This window comes from Propithecus coquereli, unplaced genomic scaffold, assembly GCF_000956105.1.
Source record: "Propithecus coquereli isolate 6110/MARCELLA unplaced genomic scaffold, Pcoq_1.0 Scaffold39, whole genome shotgun sequence".
Lineage (NCBI taxonomy): Eukaryota > Metazoa > Chordata > Mammalia > Primates > Indriidae > Propithecus > Propithecus coquereli.
This window is the reverse complement of record NW_012149618.1, coordinates 160,386-180,570: the sequence shown is the minus strand read 5'-3', so window position 1 is coordinate 180,570 and position 20,185 is coordinate 160,386. Positions and strand designations below refer to the sequence as shown.

The window sequence follows — 20,185 nt, the reverse complement described above, 5'->3', positions numbered from 1 at the left end:
GAAGTGTGAGGAATGTTGTAATAATGTGATACCCACGAAGTCCTGAGGGATATACATAGGAGAGAGCTTCTTATTCAATTGGTGGGAATTGGAGCAGACTTCACAAAGAGCAGAGTATTTGAGTAGGATCTTGAAAGATAAGCAGTATTTCACCAAACAGAAAAAGAAAGTTATTCCAGTGAAAACAATTTGAGAAAAGTTACTGAGGCATGTTAACACAGGTGTTTGCAGGAAACAAGAGTACAAGATTCGTGGAGAAAGGGTTAAGAAGTGAAGTTGGAGAGAGAAGTTGAGGTTATTTGTGAAGCATTTAATACCCTGCTAAACTTGGCAGTGGGACATCCCTGAAGGTTTTTAAGAGAAGAGTTGATGTGTATATTTCAGTACTGTGATGGGTACAGAACCTAAAGTAGAAGAGACTGAGGGGTTAAACTGGAAAGCAAGTTTAAGACTATTCTTTCTTTGAGGAATTTTAGAAGTAGAAGATAGTAGAGAAGTGGAGAAAGAAGGTCAAAGAGAGAGACTTACTATTAGGAAATATTTTTAGAAAATGAGAACGCAGTACAAGTGAAGAGGTTAACCTTATTAAAAGAACAAAAACACTCCTCCTGAGAGGAGAGGGAGAGAAAGAAGAATAAGAATACAAAGAAATTAAGAGTCAGCAGAAAAATGGAGGGAGGCCAAGCATAACCATAACCGAATTTCATTTCCTAGTAGAGTGAACTGAATCCACTGCAGTTGAGAGACATTGGAAACTGGAGGAGAAAAAAGATTTACAGTAACTCTTTCCTTTTCATTTGTTCTATGATATATATTTCATAGACTTACGAATTCATTTCTTGAGTACCCTCACTACTACCTTCTATACCAGTGATGATGTTTCCTGAATGGTGGGTATTCATTCTGTCTTTAACTTAGCAGAAGGCTGCTCACATGGTTGTCCGTCATATGTAATTTTAAGTCAGTTAGTAGATTAAGGTTAAGTCACCAACACACCAAACCGATCTGTTGTTTGAACAGTAAGTATGTTAAATACTCAGAAATCATGGTTACCATTGTCTCTTTTTAAATTTTTGTGGTTTTGTTTTCATAGGGACAGGTTGTAGAAAACCTAAAAGCACAGGCCCTTTGTTCCTGGACTGCAAAGAAAGATAATCACCTGAACTTCTCAAAACATGATATTATTACTGTCTTGGAGCAGCAAGAAAATTGGTGGTTTGGGGAGGTGCACGGAGGAAGAGGATGGTTTCCAAAATCTTATGTTAAGATCATTCCTGGGAGTGAAGTAAAGCGAGAAGAGTAAGCATCTTTATGTGTTGTACGTGAGGTATAGGTGTTGGTATTTTCACTGGCAAGTCAGCCACAGTATGACTGACTATACGATAAAATAAAAGGTTTATGCTCGAGTTTGATTATCGGAAACATATGTCCTAGGGTGAAAAAAGCATATTTCAGATATTTGTTCCAGGTTTAGAATATCTTTTGTTTTAGTTATTTCAGATTCATAAAGTTTTCAAAATACTTAAAATTTTATATCTGTTGCTTTCTTTGTACCATAAGATCAGTTAGAAAGTTACTTTGCATTTCCTATCAAGCATTTCTCCCTTGTTTACTATGAATTATCAATATTTAAATAACTCTTTGCTCAAGGCCTCCCATTTGCCAAATTGGGGCATTCCCATCTCTGAGTCTCCAGGGTTCCTTGAACATAACCTCTCATTGCTCATAGCACATTGCATTATAGTTATTGACTTTTTTTACCCATATTCTTATTAGGTCATAAGCTCCATGAGGGTGGAATGCATGTCTTTTTTTGTTATTTGTTCATTTTTCAGTTTTAATTCCTACTATAATTTTAATGCATAGTAGCTGCTCAGTCATATTAGCTCAATGAATGGAGAGAGGAGCAAATGAATAAACAATTGTATGAATGAATTTTCAGATGAACAAAAACTAAAAACCAGATAGGTTAAGTTCCCTGGCCTTTATTTCCCAGTTTGTAGGAGAGTCAAGTTGTCAAATGTCTTTAATACAAGGAAACAGGAGACAATACAGGATGTTCCAAAGTCTCCATACAAAGAAAAAATTTTGTAAAGAAAGGTACATTTAGCTACAATTTCCCATTTTCCCTATATATGAAAAGTTTTAGGACACCCTGTATACCTACGGGTAATTATCTCTTGTGTTTTGTATGGAGTTGATCTAAATAGAAAAGCAGTCTGATTTAACGAAAAGATGCTGGTCTTTAGAAATCAAGAGGTTTGAGTTCTGCTATCTGTGCCAGGCTGTAAGGAGTAACCTATTTGGTCTTCAGTTTTCTAATTGATTGAATGAAAATATTAAATAAATAATCTTTAAGAATTCTTTCCAATGCTGAGTTTCTGTGTATCAATATTAGTTCAAAGGCAGAAATTTACTTTTCATACTAACATGGAATTTTAGATTTAGAAGGCTGTAACAACAGCAGGAAAACAGCAACATACAGCCGACATTTGTATGCCAACACTGTGCTAGGTCCTTTATGGGAATTATCTTTTTTGATGTCCATAACATAAGAGAAAAAACTTAATCAAAAAGAGATTAAGTTTAAGTATTTTAGAGGGCATTTTTTCTAACTTTTCATTTAATTGCCATTCTTTTCTAACATCTAAGGCATGTAACTTGGAAACCTACAGTAATGGGGAATTCAGCACTAAACAAGGCAGTACAGTGTTCATTCATTTGTGGCCAGGAGTTGTAGTAAGGTTCCCCTTCTGTTTATTTGAAAATTTGAAAGCAATTTGAAAATTGCCTCACCTGGCGCATCCCACAGGTGTCTAGTTCTTTTTTTTTTCCCCCCCCCACCCCCACAGGTGTCTAGTTCTTAAACATAACAGTCTTCCAGATTTTTGAAAACAGTTTCCTAGGGTAAAATGTAAATTGATGCTATCCCTGTTCTGAGATATAAAAATAAAATTTTATTATTTTTACATTTTTTAATATAGTACACTCTTGACAAATAATAAAATTTTTGAAATGCCCTTGTTTTTCCCAGACTAAACCATGCCCCATATGTGCTTCGCCAAAACACTGCCCATCTACCAATGTGCTGGTGTCTTTTAAGTTTCTTTAGAAAGGCAAAATATCTCACATTTGAAAAACTATTTACAAATCGTATTGAAATTACTTAAATGTATTTTAAAATATAGACGTTTATAATTATGCAATTCTTAACTCAGCAGTTTTGTGTATGAGAGTCTTCCTAGTCTGTACTGAGACAATATTTAGATTAATTTGAGAAAGCCCTAAAAGAATGCACTGCTAAAACCAGCAATATTCATCAAATCACCTTTCTTGTTTCTTGCTTGTGTCTTTTTTGGAGTTTCATTGTTGTTTTTTGTTTGTATGTTTATCTGACAGGCCAGAAGCTTTGTATGCAGCTGTAAATAAGAAACCTACCTCTGCAGCCTATCCAGTTGGAGAAGGTAAGCTTTTGGCAACTTGTAAATTAGATGGGAATCGGTTTAGCTACTGACTAATTATCTGACTTTGCACAGTTGTTATTCTCCCTGTTCTGTGTCTTCAAGTGTTAAAGGTGGGTTAGGAAAACTTGCCCCTGTCTATTTCACATGAATATTGAGAATCTTATAGAAGAAATATGGCTGAAAATACTTGGCACTTTTAGAAAGGCAGTGCTATAAAAATTCAGCATAGACTGGCTCAATAAATAAGATCATAAATAGTGTTGTAGTGATTGATGATTGATGATTGTTTAGGAGGTAAGTAAATTTCAGTATTTAGTTGGTTATAAATTTCCTTTTAATTACAGTGTGTCATAAGTCATTAAGGAAGATCAAAGTACACCTTATCATAAATATTGCAAAGCATTTTTTAATATCCCTTTGGGTTTAATTAACAAATTATTTTGATTTTTGTCAATGTGTTTGTCAACTTGATGAAAAACGAAACGTTGTCTACCCTAATTTCAGACAACATTTTTATTTAATAGTTGCATAGATTTATAAAAGAAATGTATATGCCCATTATAGAATTAGTTGAATAGTTGAAGTACATTTTATCTTTAGTTTAAAAAATTAGTTTAATGGTAAATTAAACAATTTATTCATTATCTACTATGTTGACAATTCTATGCAAGGATATGCAAAATACAAGGATAAATAAAGCACAGTCTCCAAAGTGCTCACAGTAGAGTGGAGCATACAATTGTAATAAATTCTATAATGAGTGAACAAAAACAACTTAATTTTGGGTAAGACCTATGAATCCGCAGAGGTGGCAATGTTACATCATCCTAAACAATGAGTAGGATCTTGCATAGTGACAAAGGAAGAGAAAGTGCTTCTGGACAGCGGGAATGGCATGAGCACAGTGGTGAAAATTGAGGGAACTTCAGGTCACCAGTGAGGATGGAACCACAGGTGTACTGTGGAACGACAGCTGTGAAATGAGCCTGAAAGTAGTGAGGAGCGTTTTGGAAAGGACCTTACTTACTGAAGCATGCCTAAACCTTGTAATCACTGTTAGTTTTGTTAGATCAGCTAAATTGAGTAGTACTGGGGATGTGAATAGTAAATAGGTTGTAGATGGTGTTTCTAATCTTCTCCAGTTGGTGATATTCGGATCAAATTCCATGTTGGCAATTATAAATAAAACTTTACAGAAAGGAAAAACACTTCCAAAACCCAGTCACTGACTGTTTCCTCTAACTAGCAGTAATCACAGGAACAAAAATCAAAGCTAATATAAACATTTAGAGATTTCCCTGGAGGTGATAAACAAATACTTATTGAGCATCTACTTCAAGCCAAGCACTGTGTTAGGAGCTGGGTCATTGTGATGGAACTTGGCTTCTACTGCTGCTGTCTGCTGATATTGGACGTTTCTATAAATGCATATATAAAAGAATTAAAGAGAAAAGAATTTAGCAGATTAAAATATATTGTATATAAGAATGTTAAAAATATCTTTTCATATCTTGACTCCATTATCTAAGTAACTGAGTGACTTAATCTCACCGAGCCTCAGTTTCATTATCTGAAAAGTAGAAATACTAATGTCTCTTGTTAGTTTTAGGTGATTCTTCGTGATTAAAAAAATAAAACAATTAGAAAAAAGAAACTACGAGGTAAACCTTTATGTTAAATCAAATAACCTTTTTCTAAGGAATTATTAATTAATTACTTCATTCCTTTTTCTACCTTCAGATCTTTTTATATTAGGTTTCCGTAAGGCATGAAATCTTTTACAGTAAATTTATACAAGATTTTGGAGATTAACCTAATTCCTTTTTCACATCTGTAATCTTACAACCAAAATCTGCTTCTTTTTGCTCTATTCCCTGCAGAATATATTGCACTTTATCCATATTCAAGTGTGGAACCTGGAGATTTGACTTTCACTGAAGGTGAAGAAATATTGGTGACCCAGAAAGATGGAGAGTGGTGGACAGGAAGTATTGGAGATAGAACTGGAATTTTTCCGTCCAACTATGTCAAACCAAAAGATCAAGAGGTAGAGTTATTTTGATATTAAAAACAAAATCGTTCCGTTCTTGTTGATCCAGATTTGTACTTAAAACAGAGATATCATGTATATGGTTTTTATCAGACTATTTCAGTTACAAGGAAACCACACAAGGTAGTTCTAGTAAAATAGAGTTTATTGTTAGAGAGATAAAGGGGACAAGATTTCATGAAATTCTAAGAACAGGAGCCATAGGTAGGGCTGAGCCTTATGATAACTGGAGCTAGGGAGTGGTTCTGGATTTGGAGCAGCTCAAAAAGGACCACCTTGAAGGAGTTTGTAAAGTTTTATTTACTTTAAGGCTTTAACATTAATGTGACTCAACCTACACTTTGAGCTCCTGCTTCATTTCATCCCACCACCAGTATATAGTGCAGAAGCTCTCAAACTATTTGGTTTCAGTAAATTTACAGTCTTAAAAATTATTGAGAACCCCAAAGGATTTTTTTGAAGCATGTGGCTTATATCTAATGATACTTACCACATTAGAAATTAAAACTGAAATTATTTAAATATTAACTAATTTAAAAATAACAATAATTAAATCCATTATATGGTAATATAAATAGCTTACTTTTATGAAAAAGAACTATATTTGTCAAGAAAAAAAGTTTAGTGAGAAGAGTGGCATTGTTTTATATTTCTGCAAATCTCTTTACTGTCTGGCTTAAATTGAAATCATCTAGATTCTCACATCTGTTTCTGTATTCAGTCTGTTGTGATATGCTCTGTTGGTTGAAGTAGATGAAGAAAATTCAACTTCACACGTATATGGGAGAAAATGGAGAATTATTTTAATGACATTTACAGATATCTATGGATATTCTTTTTGATTCTACTGCATCAAAACTTGACAAATGCTGAATTGTTATAGATTAGTTGCAACATGGAATCTGAAGCCTTATCAGTGGAAATTCTTCCTGATACATTAAAATTCACTTGTCTATTTTGTGCATTTAATGGATCTCTTACCCATGCATGATGTGGTAACATCATTCACTGGTCATTTGGAAAATACTGAATCACTGAGTTATGCAGATATTCCCTGTATTGACATATTTCATTTTACAATATTAAAAAAAATCACATTTGTTAATATCGTCGCTTATCAGAAAAATCTTTAAGTACCAGGAAACTGTCAAACTAGCAGTGGTAGATACAAGTTTTTTAAAATTTTAATTTTCCCTTGAAAGTTTGAATTTTATCATTGGCAACAAATCCTGTCAGCTGTTTTCTTGAAGTGACAGGCTTTCTGCATTCATTTTGGGGAAAATATTTGCTAAATCCCAAGTCTACCTAGTTTGTCTCTCAGTTTTTAGAAGTAAAAATGTTTTTCCATGAAAAACTTAATTTAGCTTACAATTTAATCACACAAATGCTTTTCCTTGAGACAACTATCATACTTTGGTATGCAGCAGAAATGTTTTAGGTACACTTTTGTTTAGACACACAGAATTTTTAAAGGATTACACTTGATTAAAATTTAATAAAATTTCTACTGCTTGATTGAGGATGTTAAGTGAAACTGGCTTTGTTTGTTTTACTGTGAGTGCATGGCAGTTAAGAATACTATGACTGGGCCGGGCGTGGTGGCTCACGCCTGTAATCCTAGCTCTCTGGGAGGCCGAGGCAGGCGGATTGTTTGAGCTCAGGAGTTCAAAACCAGCCTGAGCAAGAGCGAGACCCCGTCTCTACTAAAAATAGAAAGAAATTAATTGGACAACTAAAAATATATAGGAAAAAATTAGCCGGGCATGGTGGCGCATACCTGTAGTCCCAGCTACTCGGGAGGCTGAGGCAGGAGGATCGGTTGAGCCCAGGAGTTTGAGGTTGCTGTGAGCTAGGTTGATGCCACGGCACTCTAGCCCGGGCAACACAGTGAGACTCTGTCTCAAAAAAAAAAAAAAAAAATACTATGACTGCTAGTATAATTTGGTGCCATTGCCATGATTCAACTAAAGCACTAGCAATTTTACCTACCATTATAAATGTCAGTACAGTGAAAAAGGCAAATAATGTCTTAGTATTATTATGAAAATAGTTTTTAACCCCACAGACTCAAGCAGCTCAAGGACTACTTCCAGGAGTCCACATGCCACAACACTGAGAACATTGGTGTGGTGGAATCAGACTACCTGGGTTGAGTCCTAGCTGTACTACTTAGAGGCTAAGTGACCTTGGACAAGTTACTTCACCTTTCTGTGCCTCAGTTTCTTTTTCTGTAAAATGGGGATAATTGTGTAATAATTACTTAATAATGTTATTGGAAAAGCTAAATAGCTGAATATATGAAACCTCTTAGAGCAATGGCTGTTACATAGTATCCAAAAAATATACTACCATCAACTCTGCTTAATACTTGTACTGCAGCTGTGTGTTCACTAATAGAAAAAAAATCTTTTCAATACCACCCCTTTTTTGTTCAAATTCTTAAAAAGAGGAAGTATGGCTGGTCCAATTTATCCTTTAAAATCAAACAGAGATCGTAGTTGCTATTCAGGGTATGGATTTTTTGTTCTTGAGATCAAGTTCAGTCAATTTGGAGGGAACATGGTGGAAAAATAAAAACTAAAAACATTGCCTCCTATTGAGCAGAAACTATAGATAAGTCAGGGTCCCTTAAAGAAAGCAGGAGCAAAACTCACATACGCCTTAACATATCCAGGACACATATGTTGTATATTGTGGGCGTTAATGCTAACCCCATTGATGAATGGAGTGCATTTGGCCGAGGGAGTCATGTTTAATATTTAGGAAAGATTCAGAAGACCACCTTTTCTGTTAAATCAGTCAGATGACATCAATCAGATGACAACATCAATCACTGCTATATAATATATTCCATTAGCAGATGAGATCTTCTCATTAAGTGTTGGGTTCTGCACTTATTTGGTCAATAGTATATGAAATTCATTGTCATTTTGATCTTAATTTAAAGAAACAAGAATCTCGGGAATTGAAAATCTCTAATTTCTAATAAACTTTGTACTTTTATATCTGGATTGTTAGAAATAATAAAAACAACATGATATCTTTTCCTTGTAGAGTTTTGGGAGTGCCAGCAAATCTGGAGCATCTAACAAAAAACCTGGTATGTATAATAGTGAGCTTAGAAAATTAGTAAAGTATTTGCTCTGTTATAGTCTTGAATTCATAATTTCTTGTTCTTTTTCTTTTCAGAGATTGCTCAAGTAACTTCAACATATGTTGCTTCTGGCTCTGAACAACTTAGCCTTGCACCAGGGCAGTTAATATTAATTCTAAAGAAAAATACAAGTGGGTGGTGGCAAGGGGAGTTACAGGTAATATTCTTTAGTGTCTATCAGTTTTATTATAAGAGGAATACATGCTCATAAAAAAGATAAAATTAATAAAAAATTTTAGATCACCCATAATCATACCACTTAGAGGTAATCAATATCAACATTTTAGCATGTTGTTTCCTCTTATCTTTTGCCTGTTCATTTCTAGCACAGTTGAGTTGATGTTATTATATAAGTAACAATTTAAAGAATAACTTTATCTAAAGACAATTGTTTTCCAATAATTCATCCCTTACTAAACCACAGATCACCTTATTAAAGGAAAGCATAGCATCATCTTTGCCTGGGAGAGCCCCAGGCTTGTAGTATAGCCTTTCAGAGAAAGACATGATCCAGGTTTGGTACTGAGAAAATACTACTCATTCTACTGTCCCCCAGTGGCCTTAGTTTTTGAAACAGCAGTGCAAGGAAAGAGTGCAGATATCAATGAGCCTGATTTTTTCCTAAAATATTAATAGATGATTATTGTATATGTATTGATACAGAAAGAGGGTTCTTCTCTCACTTCTAAAATTTCTTTACTAGTTAAAATTAAAAAGCATTTTAGAGGTTAAATGATGACAGGTGTAATGGCTGTATTTTTATATAACATTGATACATGATTATAATATGGAGGGTGTACATAGCTGTACATAGCTTCATTCTTGCAAATTGGAGTCTTAGGATTCCTAAAGAACAGTGAGGATTCAAATTCAATATCTTCTGATAATTCCACCTTCTGATTTAAGATGGACTCAACCAAATGGGAAACATGGCTCTTCACAAATTTTATTTACAACCTTCTGATTAATTATTAACAAAGCTCCAAGAGATATTTACAGTGGGCTGCACCATTTTAAGGGCTGGCTTGATCTTGTTAGGAGAACTCTAAAAAGGTCTTTTTGAATATAAGTGTTATTTCTGTGAAATATTCAGAGAACTCTGAGCCTGAAAGACCTCCAAATAGATTTCTACAGATGGCATATTTAGCAGCAGTTTGAGATGTATATCGTATTGAGTCTTCCAGTTGTTTAATGTTTACCTGAAAGGCCAATGCTGAGTTCAGGGGCCTCTAAAACCACCCTCATATCTGAAACCAATTACAAGTTTAGGGGTCCTCAAGACTACTCTCAAGTTCAATAATTCACTAAGAAGGACTTACAGAACTCACTGAAGCTGTTACACTCATAGGTATAGGTATTTTTTGGTTTGGGTTTCCCCCACCCCACCCCGAGACAGAGTCTCACTCTGGAATGCAATGGTGTGCAGTCATAGTTCACTGTAACCTTGAACTCCTGGGCTCAAGCAGTCCTCCCACTTCAGCCTCCCAAGTAGCTAGGACTGCAGGTGCACACCACCACAATTGACTTAATTTTTTTAAAATTTTTTTGTAGACACAGGGTCTTGCTGTGTTGCCCACACTGGTCTCAAACTCCTGGCCTCAAGTGATCCTCTTGCCTCAGCCTCCCAGAGTGTATAGTTAACAGTTTATTTCAGTGAAAGGGTACAGATTAAAATCAGCTGAGGGAAGAGACACATGGGACAGCATGCAGGAGAGTTCCAAAAAGGGAGCTTCAGGTTGTCCTTTTAGTGGAGTCATGGACAGCATTAACTCCTCCTTGTGATGACGTGTGACAGTACACACAGTGTTGCCAACCAAGGAAGCTCACCAGAGCCTTAGTGTTCAGAGTTTTTATTTGGGCTCCCATCGCATACATATGGTTGTTGTCCATATGGCTGAACTCAGTCTCTAACCCCTTCCAAGACTGAGCTGATACTGCGTGACTCAAAGTACGCACCGTAAATCACATTGTTAGATTTGGCATGGCCCGAAGCTCCCTGATAAACTAAGATGCTCTTATCAGTCAGGATATTCCAAGGATTTAGAGATTACCTCCCAGGAGCTGAGGGCCTCTCTGGGCAAGATTAAATTCTTTATTGTACATCCACAGTTTTTCTGATTTTCAAGGTATGTCTCAATGATTGTTTTTATTCTCATCTTTCAATTTTATATTCCTTTTACTAATTTATAGGCCAGAGGAAAAAAGCGACAGAAGGGATGGTTTCCTGCCAGCCATGTTAAACTTTTGGGTCCAAGTAGTGAAAGAACCACACCTGCCTTTCATCCTGGTATGAAGTTTGTTTAAACTCAACAGCCTCTTACAGAGTAGCTAACTCTGAAAAATATTACAAATTTGTTCTTCCCTTACCTCTGCTTAAAAGTAACATGCCACTGAGAACTTCCTTTCTAAAAAGTTTTGTATAGAAACAGTCCACTTGATACTTGAACCACTTCATTCCTTGAAATTTTTCAGTGTGAAATTGCTACACCATCACACTTAAAGCGTCTGCTTGGATTGTTAACTGTAGTTGGGAAATTCTCTTTTTTTGTAAAACAGGGAATGGAGGGAGGAGGAGAAGAGATAGAACAGCTCAAAGTAAATTTTTCCTAATTTTAATATTTTAGAGTAATTTAAATCGTAGAGAGAGTTTTAACACTTGACTCTTGTAGGAATAATTAATTTAATTTGTTCTTTTGTTGTTCTTCTGATAGTCTGTCAGGTGATCGCCATGTATGACTATGTAGCGAATAATGAGGATGAGCTCAATTTCTCCAAGGGACAACTTATTAATGTTATGAACAAAGATGATCCTGACTGGTGGCAAGGAGAAATCAATGGGGTGACTGGTCTCTTTCCTTCAAACTATGTTAAGATGACGACAGACTCTGATCCAAGTCAACAGTGTGAGTAATACCAAATCATTTATCTCTAACTTAGTGTGAAAACTTTAATATGCAGTATTGAGTTTATTATTGTTTTGGATCAGATCTTAAACTCAGCACTCACAGTAAATGTAGATTACTGTTTAAAGTAAGAAAAAAACTAAAGGAAACTTTTTAGAAGGTCAAAATTTATACTGCTTTATTTAAATAGTTTTTGCTAACTTCAGACCTTGTTAGATCTTTTCTGAAAGAATGCATAATTTTTCTTACGGGTTCTTTGGTATGCCAGCCGTCTATACTGAAATTTCTTTTCACCACCATCTTCTTTTTCAGCATCTAGTTTAAAAAATAGCCCTAGTCACCTATTTAAATTTACCATTTAAAGTACAGATGCTATTAAATTTGCAGTCTTCTCGTTTATTTGCCACATGTTTACATATTATCCAGGTTGGAAGAAAATTAAATGATCTGTTTAAACTGTTTGTGAAACTCTCATTTGGTGATTCTTTAAATAACCACCTCATTCCACGAGGGTCCATATCTCAAAGTATGAAATTTGGTATTATGTAAAATTATCTCTTGGTATTTACTTAGCCATTCTTGTAGTTGACAGTAAACTCAGCATTAATAATAAATTAGGGAATAAACAGTACTTGGAAATAATTTTTTACCTTTATAAAATGGATGTTACTTTTTCCTACCCTTTTGATTTTTAGTTTTAATGTTTACAAAATACATCATGATTTGTATTTTTATCATTCTTGTGAAATTATCTGAACTATTTTAGCCTTTCATTTTAATTTAGTTGCTGAGGACACATAAATGGCAACCCAATCAAAACTGAAATGTGTTTATGATTCAGTATAAGGATTATAAATTTATTTAATACTGTATCTATAATTTTGCATATTATTTTCACCTTAGAGCTTATAAAGATAGTTCTGATCCTGGGAGAAGACTTCCTTTTAGCTAAAGCAACTAGATTTCCCAATTTGGAGATGGAAGGAGTCCAGTTTTTTATGGTTTGAATGTTCCCAAAAATATCTCAGGGTTTCAAGACAAGGTAAAGAAAATTATAACAACTTGGGTTGCCTAATGAATGACCATTTTTAAGCTCTGCTGATGGTTTGGTAGTTTGCAATGATTAATTAGAAATCAGCTTGTCTGATTGATTAGATGCATGTGTGGCACCTTTCCTGGCTCTGAGAAAGATTGTTTTCAGACCTACTGGGTCTGGAAGATCTTTGGCTAGTGATCCCTGAAGGCATCCCAGTGTGTCAGTATATTTGGCTTTTATAGCATCCATGACCTAAGTGATAATTTTTCAACTATATTGTTGTTTGGAACACTTTTTTTCAATGAAGTCTCATATATAATAATAAGGACTATAAAGAACAGATAAAAACTGTTCCAAAGGAAGTACAGGACCATCCCGCCAGGCCTTCCCTTCTTTTCCCCTACTTATTCTATGACAGTCCTTTCAGTTTCTTCTCTGGGGATAATTTAAAAATCACTATGGTAGAGAAATCTACTTAGAGGCATTAACAACCTCTTAGGAAAGTAACCTTCCCAGAGAGCTGAGTGACAACTTTTTATTCTTAAAAGAAGCAGTATAATAAATTGTCAACAGATGTTTGGTACATGAATGATAAAGGAAATAGGCTGACATGAATTAATTATCCAAGCACACATTTGCCATGGAAATTACTTTGGGCCAGAGAATGCTTTGTCTGCCATTTTTGTATGGGTAGAACTGGCAGAGCCTCAGTCTACCTATAGATGAGGAAGATACCTAATCTATATAGTGCTATCCAATAGAACTTTCTGCAATGAGAAAAATAGTCTATATCTGTGCTATCCAATACAGTGGCCACTGGTCATATAGAGCTTTTGATTATTGGAGTGTGGCTAATATGACTGAGAAACTCAATTTTTAATTTAATTTAATTTTAATTAATTTAAAGCTAAATAGCCATTTGTGGCTGGTGGCTACCACATAGGACAGTGTAACTTCAGAAGACAACCAATTTCAAGGCCTCCCTGAAATAAAACAAGTAAATAACAATACTGAAACAGAAATAAGAAGAAAAGAAATAGTTGTCTTTCAGTCATTACTGACCTACACAATGATTTAAAGGAACAAAGTTTCCATGTGCTTCAGGTTTTACTTTTTATGGTGTTTTTAGATTTGGTTAACATTCTTCCCACTATTAAGAAATCCATTCATTTGGTAAGTATTTTTTTGAGTGTCTACCATGTACTTACTTACTAGGCATTGGGAATACAAACATAAAAAAACAGTCCTTGCTATGAAGTAGCTTTAGAGGTTAGTGGGGAGTAACATTCAGATAAATGTACATACCACAACAATTGCTATAATGAATATTTATACAAATATGTATTGGGAAGAGATCCCCTAAATCTTTGTGGGGAAAGAAGGCATGCCACAAGAGATTTCACAGAGGGTATTTGAGCTGGAACATGAACGATAAGTAGTAACAGTTAGCTAGAAAGGCAAATACTGGGGATGGGAGGAGGTACTAATTATTTTCTTGATTATTTTACATAGTGAAAGCTGGGAAAATAGAATGTTCAAGAAGTTATTTAAAAATAAGAGTAGTTTCAAAGTTCTCTTTGTTATAAAATTATTACCAGTAACTTACCTTATTTTTTGCTGATATATGTGGATTTCTTTAGTTTGATCATATCTAAAAACTGTACTTTATGGTTTTGCCTAATGCATGACCAAATCATCTGTCCTGGAATAAAAAGGCTCTCAATTCTGTAATTCTGAGGATAATTCCCAAAGAGATTCCTCTGAGACCATTTATTGTTTCTATAAAACAACTGTTTAAATCACCTTGGAGAATGAGGAATACTAATTTTGTTTACTTGAAATAATTATTTATCAGAAATTAAAGAGTCATAATTGCTTTTTCAAAGAAGATGAAGAATAAGTTGTATTGTAACTATGAAGTTCACTCACATTAAGTTTATTATAAACCTATAATTGGATATGGTTCAGAAATGCTTAAATCCTTAAAGTCAGGAATTGATTTGAGATCTTTGTTATACCTACCCAGATTTTTAGAAATGAATCATCTGTTCATAGTATGTATGAGTCAGTGAAAACTAGTTGAATTGTAGATTACTGTTTGTGTTTCTTTGGCTCTTACAAGTATTACTTTCATTTTATTATATAATTAGAATATTTTTTAAAGGTTGAGGATTTTAATAATTCAAATTCGTTTAGTTGATGTGTCATGTTATTATTAGTCAAATTTTTTCTCACCCACCCAATTTACATTATGTTCATTTTATTCCTCATTTTTCTTTTTTTAGGACCCAATGTTGTCTTCCAGTTGTGAAAGCACCCCAGAGACCCACTATCCAAGTTTGACTCTAGCGTGGAGGCAGGGCAGGCAGCCCTGATCAAATATCTCCTACACAATTTGTTTACTTCGTTCGAATGTTAGAGCCACTTGTGATTATTTCTTTGTGTTTCTAATTTATAGTTAAAATTTATTTGTAACAAATTAAAGGATAGTGGGTCTTTGTGTGGCTTTCCCTGCTGTTCACTCTGGCATCCTTTAGCATTTTTCTTCTTTTTTAATTTGGTAACTGTAGGTCATTTAGCATGCATATTGAGTTTGCCCTTACATGGTGGGAGTTCAAACACACAAAGACCCACTATTTGCACAAACTATTCTTGCTGGTTTGGAATGGGCTGCCATGCTTTTCTAATGTTACTGCAACATGTATATTCGTTACAGAATTCAGATAAAATTTGCTTATGTTCTGCTTATATTTGATCTGATCCTAATCACAGTGAGTTCTTAATTGGCTCAATATGTGGTTTGCCCTCAAATATGTACTGTTTATTACTTTCTAATATGCCACTATGAGTACCAATATTTAAATTTGTTTAAAAGCCAAGAACTGGAAATAGTTTCTTCTCTATTTTCTGTGTATTCAAGATGGAAGCAATAACATTTTGGGGGAGCTTTTTTTGTCTCACAGAAATGGCAAGTGGCCTGCTCTGGCAGATATGTGCAGACTGGAATATGTTTAATCTGTTTCAACTGCCCAAGAATGAGCACTATACTATGGTAGTTTCCTTAGGATCTTCACGTGCTCTGGGCTAATGGAGATATTGCATCATGTGCTGCAGCGGTTAGTTGTTACTTCCTTATTGATGACCCAAAAAGGGATTATTTTGAGGAGTGAAAGGCTCCTGTTGTTCACTGTGGGATAAGACACCTTCCCTAGTTTAGACAGAGCATTTATATCTATAATACATTTTAAAGTCAGAGTTCATGCTACCTTTCAATCAGGTGACTACATGTCCCAGTACACAAAGGACACTGGTTGGCATTCTTTTTAATGTATTTAATAACGATCATAAAGAATGCTTGAAGACTTTAAATGCCCCTGAAACAGGCATACAGACTCTAGTCAAGAATGAATGAGTGAAGGAAAGATTTGTGAGAACTGGCATTCCTCTATGCTCATGAAGCTTCTTTGAGGCTACAAGATTGATTTTACCATCCAGACTTCTCTGGCTGATACCTATTCTTCAACCACATTGGCTGCTTTGACATAGGAATTTACTTCTTTTCTTTGAATGGAAAACATTTTAAAAATAGCAGACATTATTATAAACTAATATATGTGAGAGTACTTAGCTGAAACAAAAAGGAGTTTTAGTATACAGTATTAAACTATATTTGAAAATCAATGAGAAGTTTATGCAATTTAAAATGTTTACAAACTGCAGTGCAATCTACTGTTTGTGAATGTCAAAGTATTATCAGGAAAAGTATACATACAATCAGAGTCATATTTCCTCACAGAGTTCTGTAAGAGGAGTGAAATGTGTTTTTATACCTCTCAGTTTCAGTTAGAGGCATATTTTGTGCAATATTTTTGTTAATGTGCCTATACATTATGAATGATTTCAGTCGTACATTGCCTAAATCATAACTTTACAACACTTGAGAAAGAATCAGCAGTTTAGTTAACACTTCACAAAGTTCAATTGTCTGTGTTCCAAAATACTTCATATTATTGCGATGTAGGAGGTATGTATATGTGCTCCCTAGGGTGGACATTTCTAGTAGACCACCTCCATTTTTAGCTTTTGGCATCATCATGATGCTTTTATAAATGTGACATCAATAGGAAAGCAATAATTTTACAATCATTTTACAGGTGGAATAACAGATTTGCCTGTATTCACTAAAAGAGACAGTGCATAGATTGGGTCCTTATAAATTCAGCTGACTCTTCAAAATTGTATGAATTACCTGTTCTTGCCTTTTATTTTCTGAACTTTCTGCGTTTGCACCCTTTAGTTGAGTTCAGATTAAGGACAGTTATTTTAAATCCATTTTAAACCCTGAGGTTAGAAAGCAGACCACCATTAATTAGCCACATTATTTAGTTTAACATTTTTTCTTTATTATATTGAATTTGGACTTATCTAATATACTGATAAATTATTTCAAAAGTATTTTTATAGGTCATATTGCTTCAGTTTTTCACTGATAAATATAAATTTTTAGGAATGACATTTAGATAGAGCTTAGCATCTATAATCAATCTGAAAATAATGTGTTCATCAGGTACTTATGGATTAAGTCACATACTGGCATATTTAAGCTGAATTTCAGTCTGGAAAATAAATTTACTGTATCAACTGAAATATCACTCTTTGTATAGGTATTTTGTCATATATTTGAGAGAAAGCTAAAAAAAGAAACAAAATTGTATGACATATAATAATAATAAGTCTTTCTTAAAAGTGCATGCAATTCTTTGCAATACCTCATTCAGCCACATACTTGTTTTCTTCCTCATTCAGTATAAGGCAGCTTTCAATTTGCTTAGAAGGCAACATTAGAAGGAAAGAGTTTATCAGAAACACAGAATTTTAAAATGGGAGTACAATGGAATAAATTTGAATTCCTGTAGAAAGTGAAGAATCAAAATACCTGTTTATTTAAAGATTAAAATATGTGATAATCATTTTTAAAGTATTTAATTAAACCTGATGGGCTTTCCAGCAATGAAAAAAGTCAGTTCTAAAACCCAGCCTGATCATCTTAAAGAGTCATTTTAAAATAATGCAACTGTTAAAAAGTATAACTGCTATTTTATTGTTTTAAAGTGGTTTAAAACATTTTAAAATATGAATACTGTAGTTTAAAAGAAAAAACTCGGGGAAGGAAAAGTCGAGAAAGAAATGCCAATTCCAGTCCAAAGCTCTATTTGCCAAGTTTCTCAGAATGACTTTTACCAAGTTACGAATTCTTGTAAATAGAATCTATAACGGAAATACTGAGAGACTTTTGCCTAAAGTGGCATTATTGGATGCTGCTGTGATGCTACTGTAATGTAATAAATTATTAAATTGTTGCAAAGTGCTGTTTTTGCCTTAAAATTTTATTTTGTGTGTCTTGAAAACTATAGTATTAAAGGTATTGAGATTGTGCAAATGCTGGGCACGCTTGGCATGAGATAATCTGTTTTAATTTTTACAAAATTGTACTATAACTATGCAAGTGTGTTTATTAAAAGGACACAAACTATATTACTTGTATTGTGTATTTCTTTTGAAACATCCTTTAAAACTTATTTTTAGGCCCAGGGCAGTGGCTCACACCTGTGATCCTAGCACTCTGGGAGGCCGAGGTGGTAGGATCGCTTGAGATCAGTCAGGAGTTCAAGACCAGCCTGAGCATGAGCGAGACCTCCTCTCTACTAAAAATAGAAAAATTAATTTGGGCATTGTGCACACTTGTAGTCCCAGCTATTTTGGGAGGCTGAGGCAAGAGGATCGCTTGATCCCAGGAGTTCGAGGTTACAGTGAGTTACAATGATGCCACTGCACTCTATCCAGGCCACAAAGCAAGACTCTGTCTAAAAAAAAAAAAAAAAAAATTATTTTTAATTGTCTATATGTAGTTGTGATTAAATGTCTTTGGAATTTCTCTTTTTCCTTAACATAGTCTCTGGGTACAGGCCAGCAAATTGTTTTATATCTCAGGGGGCAAAAGAAAATTTTAAGTGGCCAATATGGAGATAATTTGATCCAAGATAATCATATATCTCAGAAGTGAAAGAAATTTTGATTTTAATATGTTATTGCTTATGAAAGTAAAGGAAAATATAATCTAGAATAATAGACTTATTTACATATTTTACTACAACTTTTCTAGAAAGACAGAACTTAGAAATGAATACTGCAAATGTAGAGTAAAACTTTTTTTAATATAAAAAGGGTCTATATAAAAGAAACTTCAGTGAATGCTTGAGGGTATCACAGTTACGCAGAGTATTACATTTAAGTAATCAATTTATGGTTATATAAGCCCTTGGATGAAAAGAAAAATATGGATCTAAAGCCAACCCATCCATCAGTTCATAGCATAAACAAACTTTTCAAAACACCTTTCCTGTCTTCTGGAAAGTCATTCAACTAACATGTATTAAGTATTTGCATAAGACCAAGCCATGTACTAGATGCTGGGGTTACAAAAGTGAGTGTCAGCTACGTAATACATAGCTCTGTGAGGGAATCAGGCCTATAATGATAATTACAAAACAGCATACTAAGCACAAGGATAGATGTTTACTGGGCACCAAAGGATTACAGAGGAGGAATACCTAATTCAACCATAGATTGATGAATGAGAGAAGACTTCCTGGAGGAAAAAGCTACAAGATCCATAAGTAGTAGTAAGCCGGATTGAGGGGTCAGATGGTGAGAGTATGATAAAGACAAGAAACAGCTTGGCAGGGATGGGGGGAGGTGATTATAAGCAGTTCAGTATTGCTAGAGTAGAAGTACAGAGCCAGAAACACTGAAAGTTGAGGCTTGAGAGGCAGGCCAAAGGCTAAGAGATTCTCTAGCTTAGCTGTGGCTGTATGTTGGACTCACCTAGGAAACTTTAAAAAGCTATCCTGGATCCTGATTTTTTTTTTTTTGCGGGGGGGGAAACAGAGTCTCGCTCTGTCACCACAGCTAGAGTGCAGTGGTGTGATCATAACTCAGTGCAACCTAGAACTCCTGGGCTTAAGCAATCCTCTTGCCTCAGCCTCCCGAGTAGCTGGGACTACAGGTGCATCCCACCACGCCCAGCTAATTTTCTCTATTTTTAGTAGAGGTGGGTCTTGCTCTTGCTCAGGCTGGTCTCGAACTCCTGACCTCAAGTGATCCTCCCATCTCAGCCTCCCAGAATATGGATCCTGATTTAAATGGCCTGAAGTTAGGACTGGTTATGGGGATTTTTTTAAAGCCTCGCAGATGATTCTGATATGTAGCCAAGGTGGAGGAAAAAATGATGAAACAGAGTTCTGAGGGAAAATTGGCAGGAGTTGGGGATTGATGGAATGTGAGGGTAGGGGAAAGAGTCGGTTATTCCCATGTTTGTATCTTGGGTCACAGGGAGGGATAAAGGTGCCACCAACTGCAGTCAAAAATCAGAGTTAGGGGCCGGGCGCAGTGGCTCACGCCTGTAATCCTAGCTCTCTGGGAGGCCGACGCAGGCGGATTGTTTGAGCTCAGGAGTTCGAAACCAGCCTGAGCAAGAGCGAGACCCCGTCTCTACTAAAATTAGAAAGAAATTAATTG

The 20,185-nt window shown here is 34.9% G+C and overlaps 1 protein-coding gene across 1 annotated transcript in view; it reads left to right on the top strand.

Moving 5' to 3' along the window:
* Positions 1-20,185, top strand: part of ITSN2 (intersectin 2) — a 113,091-nt gene that overhangs the window by 58,151 nt on the left and 34,755 nt on the right. The window contains exons 20-26 of the mRNA XM_012652404.1: positions 1,094-1,299; positions 3,400-3,464; positions 5,345-5,511; positions 8,569-8,614; positions 8,704-8,825; positions 10,859-10,955; positions 11,380-11,571. Of these exons, the coding sequence (XP_012507858.1) occupies positions 1,094-1,299; positions 3,400-3,464; positions 5,345-5,511; positions 8,569-8,614; positions 8,704-8,825; positions 10,859-10,955; positions 11,380-11,571 (895 nt within the window). The remainder of the gene's footprint in view (positions 1-1,093; positions 1,300-3,399; positions 3,465-5,344; positions 5,512-8,568; positions 8,615-8,703; positions 8,826-10,858; positions 10,956-11,379; positions 11,572-20,185) is intronic.